The 8,893-nt window shown below is 38.4% G+C and overlaps 1 protein-coding gene across 1 annotated transcript in view; it reads left to right on the top strand.

Annotated features, from left to right (window-relative positions):
• The window catches only part of LOC118424674 (vasoactive intestinal polypeptide receptor-like), a gene marked incomplete at both ends in the record, with an annotated part of 35,381 nt that overhangs the window by 21,953 nt on the left and 4,535 nt on the right, over nucleotides 1–8,893 (top strand). The window contains 3 exon segments of the mRNA XM_035833333.1: nucleotides 4,043–4,185; nucleotides 6,516–6,669; nucleotides 7,953–8,013. Of these exon segments, the coding sequence (XP_035689226.1) occupies nucleotides 4,043–4,185; nucleotides 6,516–6,669; nucleotides 7,953–8,013 (358 nt within the window).

The following is an 8,893-nucleotide window of genomic DNA, read 5'->3' as shown; positions in this document are numbered from 1 at the left end:
ATACACTGTTTTCAGGTTGTAAAAAATTTGAAATTTTGCCCAACTTCAAAGCACTGAAACTCCATAAGTATAAAATATTTTCGCTTGCAATTTACTACAAATAATAACCTACTATAGGGCTATTAGATGAATGCTAGCAAAGTTTGGGTTCTTGTTTCGTTGCCACGTAATCGTCCGTTGAAGTGGGTCAATTTTCATGATTTTGATAATATGTCATTTTGGGCGCTCTTTAAACTATCATAAGTTCCGAACCCAACATGCCCTGCAATTGAAATTCACATGGATTACAAACCAATATATTCTCTACCAAATACATGTTTGTAAAGTTCGGGTTCTTGTTTCGTTGCTACGTAATCGTCCTTAAAAGTGGGTCAATTTTCATGATTTTGATAAAATACATCATTGTGCACCATCTTCGAACTATCATAAGTCACAAGCCAAAATTGTTCTGTAACTAGAATTTACATGAAATGTAAACCAAAATTTTGTTTCTCAAGGCCATGCTTGTAAATTTTGGGTTCTTGTTTTGTTGCTACGCAATTGTCCATTAAAGTGGGTCAATTTTCATGATTTTGATGATATGTCATTTTGTGCTCTCTTTGAACTGTCATAAATTGCAAAGTAAATTTGTTCTGAAATTGAAATTAACATGGAATACAAACCAATATATTGTCTATCAAATGCACGTTTGGACAGTTCGAGTTCTGGTATTCTAACATTGAATGTACATGTCCCTGAAAGTAGGTCGTATTCCACTGACTTTTCCACAAATCATGTTGTTGACAACAGTGATACACATGTCAGTCTTTGTTTTTATAGAACCGATGTAGCAATATGCTATCACCACGAAAAAAATCATTTGTAGGGATTATATTCTACTCAAATATCTATATCGTTTAATGTCAGATTAATCCATTCTGAACTTTTAAACATTCTGCTAGTTTTGCTAAGCATGATGTATTACTAGTATGATTTAAACATGTTTACTTTGCATCCCCACAATATATGACTCTCGAAGACTTAGCTTATACAGTACAATATACATACTAGTATTTGGAACGAATATCATAAATCTCTGTGCATCTTTCTTATCACGGTAGAATTTATGTGGAAAACATGCGTTTTTCAATTTCTGCTATTCAATGGACCGTACTCATTTTAAGCAAGGGCAAGAACGGACCTAGTAGGTACTCTGCCAACTCCCGGCGGCGATTGATGTTTGCCTGCTAGTCTTGTGTGGAAAATAGCTTGACAGGCTAACGTCAAAATACGACAGAGGATGATGAAGGTCAACATCTTGACCCACCTTTGTTGTAATCTATCAACAGTAAAGTTCAAAATGAAGCAATGAATGACGTTTTTCTACGTTTTCCTGTTTTGAGACACATACACCATATATCTTTGCGATTTGGCAAGGAAATGGAACTTGTACGAACTTGCATTCCTAAATCTAATTTGTGATCGCCAATAACTGATTGCCACCGGAAGTCCATATTTGTGGCAAAAATTCAAGACTACCGAAAGTTATCTCCTTGCTAAAAATGAGTGTGGTCCACTGCAATAGCAGAAGTTGAAAACACGCATGTTTTTTACATTGCTGTAAAAAAAAAGATGCACAGAGATGATCATGGTATTTGTTCCAATGTAGAAATAAGTCGTCATATTGTGGGGACGCAAACAACATGTTAAAGCCTGTAGTCATACATCATGCTTAGCTGCAAAACTCAGCAAAATGTTTAAAAGTTGAGAATGGATTAATCTGTCATTAAACGATATAAATATTTGAGTAGAATATAATCCCTACAAATGATTTTTTTCGTGGTGATAGCATATTGCTACATCGGTTCTATAAAAACAAAGACTGACATGTGTATCACTGTTGTCAACAACATGATTTGTGGAAAAGTCAGTGGAATACGACCTACTTTCAGGGACATGTACATTCAATGTTAGAATACCAGAACTCGAACTGTCCAAACGTGCATTTGATAGACAATATATTTGTTTGTATTCCATGTTAATTTCAATTTCAGAACAAATTTACTTTGCAATTTATGACAGTTCAAAGAGAGCACAAAATGACATATCATCAAAATCATGAAAATTGACCCACTTTAACGGACAATTGCGTAGCAACAAAACAAGAACCCAAAATTTACAAGCATGGCCTTGAGAAACAAAATTTTGGTTTACATTTCATGTAAATTCTAGTTACAGAACAATTTTGGCTTGTGACTTATGATAGTTCGAAGATGGTGCACAATGATGTATTTTATCAAAATCATGAAAATTGACCCACTTTTAAGGACGATTACGCAGCAACGAAACAAGAACCCGAACTTTACAAACATGTATTTGGTAGAGAATATATTGGTTTATAATCCATGTGAATTTCAATTGCAGGGCATGTTGGGTTCGGAACTTATGATAGTTTAAAGAGCGCCCAAAATGACATATTATCAAAATCATGAAAATTGACCCACTTCAACGGACGATTACGTGGCAACGAAACAAGAACCCAAACTTTGCTAGCATTCATCTAATAGCCCTATAGTAGGTTATTATTTGTAGTAAATTGCAAGCGAAAATATTTTATACTTATGGAGTTTCAGTGCTTTGAAGTTGGGCAAAATTTCAAATTTTTTACAACCTGAAAACAGTGTATTGTATTCAGGCTGCCCAGGACCTTAGAGTTTACAGGAGATTAAGTTTACTGCTATTTTATACAAGTTTAGGCATTGCTCTGATCAGCATATTCTGCATTTGTTGTTTAGTTAAAGCATTGTTCAGTGATAGTGCCCTAAAGTTGGCCAATTTTCATGTTTTGGGCATGCCAAAATCCGGAAAAATGGCCCCAAAACTTCTTTGGCCTGTTGCCATGGCAACGAGGGGTTCTGAGAAGAAAGAAAGCTATTTTGAGGGGTTGTGTACCAAGTACTATCACTGTGCAAAATATGAGCCAAATCTATTTTTTGACCGGTGCCACCATTGTTTGACCCTTACAGACATTCGCTCTTAATCTCTTCACAGGAAACTCCACTGTATTCGGAACTACATCCACCTGAAGTTCTTTTTTTTGTCATCTCTTAATCTCTTCACAGGAAACTCCACTGTCTCCGGACTACATCCACCTGAAGTTCTTTGTTTCTGTCATCTCTTAATCTCTTTACAGGAAGCTCCACTGTATCCGGAACTACATCCACCTGAACTTCTTTGTTTCTGTCATCTCTTAATCTCTTCACAGGAAACTCCACTGTATCCGGAACTACATCCACCTGAACTTCTTCGTGTCTGTCATCTCTTAATCTCTTCACAGGAAACTCCACTGTATCCGGAACTACATCGATCCACCTGAACTTCTTAGTGTCTGTCATCTCTTAATCTCTTCACAGGAAATTCCACTGTATCCGGAATTACATCCACCTGAACTTCTTTGTGTCTGTCACCCTTAAATCTCTTCACAGGAAACTCCACTGTATCCGGAACTACATCCACCTGAACTTCTTTGTGTCTGTCATCTCTTAATCTCTTCACAGGAAACTCCACTGTATCCGGAACTACATCCACCTGGACTTCTTTGTTTCTGTCATCTCTTAATCTCTTTACAGGAAGCTCCACTGTATCCGGAACTACATCCACCTGAACTTCTTTGTTTCTGTCATCTCTTAATCTCTTTACAGGAAGCTCCACTGTATCCGAAACTACATCCACCTGAACTTCTTTTTTTCTATCATCTCTTAATCTCTTCACAGGAAACTCCACTGTATCCGGAACTACATCCACCTGAACTTCTTTGTTTCTGTCATCTCTTAATCTCTTCACAGGAAACTTCACTGTATCCGGAACTACATCCACCTGAACTTCTTTGTGTCTGTCATCTCTTAATATCTTTACAGGAAGCTCCACTGTATCCGCAACTACATCCACCTGAACTTCTTTTTTTCTATCATCTCTTAATCTCTTCACAGGAAACTCCACTGTATCCGGAACTACATCCACCTGAACTTCTTTGTTTCTGTCATCTCTTAATCTCTTCACAGGAAACTCCACTGTATCCGGAACTACATCCACCTGCACCTGTTCGTGTCCTTCATCCTCCGAGCGGTGTTTATCTTTGTCAAAGACGCCGTGCTGTTCGGGGGGATCGGACAGCCGACCTACAATGACTTTAACGGAGACAGTAAGGTGAATCCGTATATTATATTTTTACTTGGTTATCAAATGCATGTATCCATTTTCAAAACCCCATTCATTTAGGTCTCTTTGGGATGTACATGGAATTACACACAGATATAACACACACTCACATACACATACACATACACATACACATACACATACACATACACATACACATACACATACACATACACATACACATACACATATACGCATATGCATACGCATACACATACACATACGCATACACATACACACACACGATTGCTAGCAGAATCACACGGGACCCTACACATAATATTCCATACTCACTGGTTCTTTTTGCGAGACAGACATTCGCTGGCTTACATTTCTTATATCGAAAAACGGCGCCAGTAAGTCAAGCTTATCGCCCAAAAGAAATGAAAATCTCTAATTGCTGCGACAATTTATTGGTCAACTGACAACAGCCTTTAGTTTGAACCGTGCTGAGACATAAGCTTGTTAGAGTTAATTTTCTACTTATTTTCCGCCATTCTAAAGTAATTTTCGTGCGGGTTTAGAAAAGGGGTTGTATGCGTGCTGTTTTCTGTCTATAATTTTGATTTGGTTTATTTCTGTCTTCATTGTAATGATATTTGAAAACGAGGAGGGAAAAATAACGATATGACCTTTTGTTTGTGGCAAGACAAAAATACATTTTATACTTATTTCTGTTTCCTCCGTTGCACGATCTGATGTGGCGCAATTCGTTTCATCATGTTTTCATGTATAACGTTACGTTTGTGTGCGGTACACGGCACCAAAACACACTTCATTACAACAGAACGATGAAACGCCAAGTAGGGAAAAGAAAATTAAAACTAGACAAGAAACATTTTCTCGAAATTGCAGGTTGTTTATCTTTCATAAATTTGCCTTTTACAAAACCAATACAGTTTTTGCTATCGTAAAGCTGTGATTGTTCATATGTGCTGAATCAGCAAATATTTTGCTCGTATGTGCTGGAACAGCTGATATACTAATTAATAATGTTATTGTCAGCTCTAAGCTCTGATTGTTTAATGGCAGAAAAAGAAGGAAAAGAACACACGAGCAAAAACAATGTGTTTCTCATCCGGGAGAAACATACCAACAAACACGAAGCAATCAGATGGTTATATTTATTACCTCAGGAACAGAGCGCCGCCTGGCGTGATATGCGCAAACCGCAGAAGCAACACCTTCCATCGTCCAGCGAGGGATGGGATGACACACAGACATAAAAATCAAACAGATGCTTGAGGGGTAGATTTTTTTGAATGACCTTTTTATACATTTATGCTTCGACAAGCTGGGTACAGGTCGTAAGTAGTATGCCGTAACATACATATAACGATCCAGAAAACCTCCTTAGTAGAAACAACAATACATTAGTTTACTACATAAAGGTGTTAATCTAAGCTGATAGCAAAGTCATCATCTTCTTTGTACGTGTGTTGATAACGGAAAAGCTAATGTTTCTTACAAAAGGTTTGCCTAAGCGCATCAAAATAGAAATTTGATTGTTGCATTACAATGTTCAAAGAACTCTTATTTGATACTGTTATAAATCACAATTATTTCCTTATGATAAACCTTAGGCCACACTATTAAACGTGACTTTATGGATGACATCCTCGCGGGCATTACTTTCCGACAGTTCTAAACAGAACCCCTCTGACGCTCCACGCAAGTCCGGAACATGCCGACTCATATTGCTACAGAAGACCAGCATGTGTCGTCCTTATGTACTACCGCAAAACTTGCTGTTATCTCAATTTTGTCAAGCCTTAGATGAAACTGCCCTTATGAGTATCCCCATCACAGTCATATATCATCTACAGTCCTTGGAGCCATATACATATATCTTCTTATAGTGTACTTTGGTCGTTTTGTCAATATACTAAACATTGATTACTTCCGCTGATTCCGCTAAGATGAACAAGACAACCTACATATACACATGCCTCTTACAAATACTTGTTGTTTTAAAACACATTCAGTTTTGATTGTAGTCCTGTGGTTTGTCCGCATTCTTATTTTTTGGTGGAATTATTTTGCTCTCCCGCATTAGTTTTCGGGACTCCTGGTGATGTCATCCATAAAATTAAGTCAGTGTGGCCTTACTACATTATACTACAGAGTTGTGTTGTTGTACCTTCCCGTTTCGATATGCCAAATGTAGCAACATTTTCGGAGTATTAGGCATACCATGTGATATTCACATAGATGGTAAACGCGCTGAAAAACAAACATCCTCTAAGACATGGTGAAGTGTTAAACAGCGAATTATGCCAATTTCTACTTAACTTACTCCAACGTTGCTTCCACCGCAGATCGGGTGTAAGATCGTAGTGACCCTTTACAACTACTTTATCGCTGCCAACTACTTCTGGCTGCTGGTGGAGGGACTCTTCCTACACTCACTCATCGCCGTAGGCTTCTTCTCCGAACGGAAGTACTTCCGGTGGTACATGGTACTGGGATGGGGTACGTACATCCAGTGAACATGGTTCCATGACAGCATTGGTAGTACCTGTGTTAAATGGAACTTGGATGGGGGTATGAATATCCGGTTAACATTGTACTATGATGTGATTGATATTTGCCGGTGGAAAAGAGTACAGGGATTGGGCACAAACGTCCGGTGGGCATTGCTTGGGCTAACTATGAAAGTATTGATGCTTTCGGTGTTATATTGTACCTGGCTGGGTACTGCCAGTACTTCCAGTGGTGATGATACTATAGAATAGGGTATGGGATTCCTGCAACATATGGTACTAAAATGGGTGTAGGGAGGTAGTTTCGAACGGGTACTAGAAGGGAGAAGGTACTTTCTGTGGTATATGGTACTAGGATGGAGTAGGTACTTTCAATGGCAGACCTAGATGCGCTAAGGATGGGGTGGAGATCAGTGATATCGATGGTTCATGGTACCCGCATAATGTGAAATGAAAATAGAATTCAAATGTACCCATTTCCAATTATTCCTAATTGCAATACACAAAAATACAGGAAAAATATAAGAAAGGAAAGGTAATCCTCTGAGTATAAAATGTTCAAATATGAACAAAATGTTTGTATAACAACGTTCTGAATTCACAGTCAATTGTATCCAAGAGCCGACGTTTCGATGACCGTCATCAGGTTCACTTTGCACTGCAGCCGCTAGGTGTCACTGCTTACAGTACAGTCCCAACTAGAGTCCCACCACCTCATATCTTCGTCAAATGATTTTAGCCTTTAGAACTTGTGTGTCAATTGTGTTTGTCGTTAATCATGCAAAAAGTGTCTTAATTTGCACAAATGAAAAATTTTCATCCAAATGACAGACATACAGAACCTATGTTAAGAAACCACAATGATACGTTAGTCGTAACGGCGAACATCGTTTGACGAAGGTATAAGTTCGTGGGACTCTAGTAGTTATCTATAAAATACGGTTGCACTTCCCAATAGAAACGTGCCATCACGTATGGCAACCTCTTTTCTTCTTCGCATCAGAAGTTTCGACTGCTTATATTTTGAGCCTACTAATAATTAAAAAAAAACGCTTATATTTTGAACCCAATAATCATTAAAAATGTGGGACTTTTCATCAGCCACTGCCTCCAAAGAAGAAGTCAAATCTCCCGGTGTAGAATCACGCATAAGATAGCTGTATAGAATAGACACTCGTTACTTTTTTACTGTCTGTGCCCTCGCAATTAATAATGGTATGGATTTACAAATAAATACATAACAGTTATATGTGTTATTGTGTGCTATTTCAGGGACACCCTGGTTGTTCATGGTCCCGTGGATTTCAGTCCGAGCGACACTCCAGGACACTCGGTGGGTTTCATGCTACAAAACGGTTAAAATAGACCCTTACACATTTCTGTCGTCGTGAATTTCATGAACACAGTGCGATTTCTTTGTTTATTAGGATCAAAGAGTAGCTTATCTACCTGGAATGTTAGAACAACCACTACCCCTCAGCCAATCACATGCCAAATATTGTGCTACCATGAAAAAAGTGTGGTTATCTAAAGTTATTTATAAAAAGAATAGGGCCAAATGTCTTTATAGAACAACAATTTCTTCATCGGGACTCATTTTTTTCGCACCAGTCATCATCTATTTGAAAGTAGTGTCACTGACACTGTGACATTGGTAGGTTAAGACACAAAGACACGTGCCATAAAAGTATGCAGACATTTTATGATTTCTACTGGGAAAGAGAATCACAGAAAATCTTCAGAAAATAAGTCCAATGTTTTGAAAGTAAACAGGGTAACGTACAGTTGAAAAATGGCAGTTAAAAAATCCATTTAGATTTTCAGGCCATTTGACTGAACGATGGAAAGCTGCGACAACCTGACCCTGTGACAGGTTACACTTACTGTAGTCCCTGCTGCTACTGTTGCTAGATTTCATTTTACAAAGACTCCGCTGACCCGGACTCTGTCGGAGTGTAGTCCGAGTCGACTGAGAAAACGCGTGTGTAAACCAGACCATTGTCTTTTATATTATAAGGTTCTTTAGGCACAACCAAGGAGTATTTACTTCCAACGTTTCGGTGTCTATCAGACACACCCCATCATCAGAGTAGAATGACAGGAAACTACTTCTTGCTGCTACTTATAGCCGATGTAGGTGGCGCTGCAGCAGCAAGAATACCGTCCCAAACGTGGCTTAGCTTGTATCCCCCCTCGTCTCTGGTCATTACTGG

Source organism: Branchiostoma floridae, chromosome 10, assembly GCF_000003815.2.
Source record: "Branchiostoma floridae strain S238N-H82 chromosome 10, Bfl_VNyyK, whole genome shotgun sequence".
In the NCBI taxonomy this organism is placed as follows: Eukaryota; Metazoa; Chordata; class Leptocardii; order Amphioxiformes; family Branchiostomatidae; genus Branchiostoma; species Branchiostoma floridae.
The sequence above is the reverse complement of the archived record's forward strand: the minus strand, read 5'-3'. Positions and strand labels throughout refer to the sequence as shown.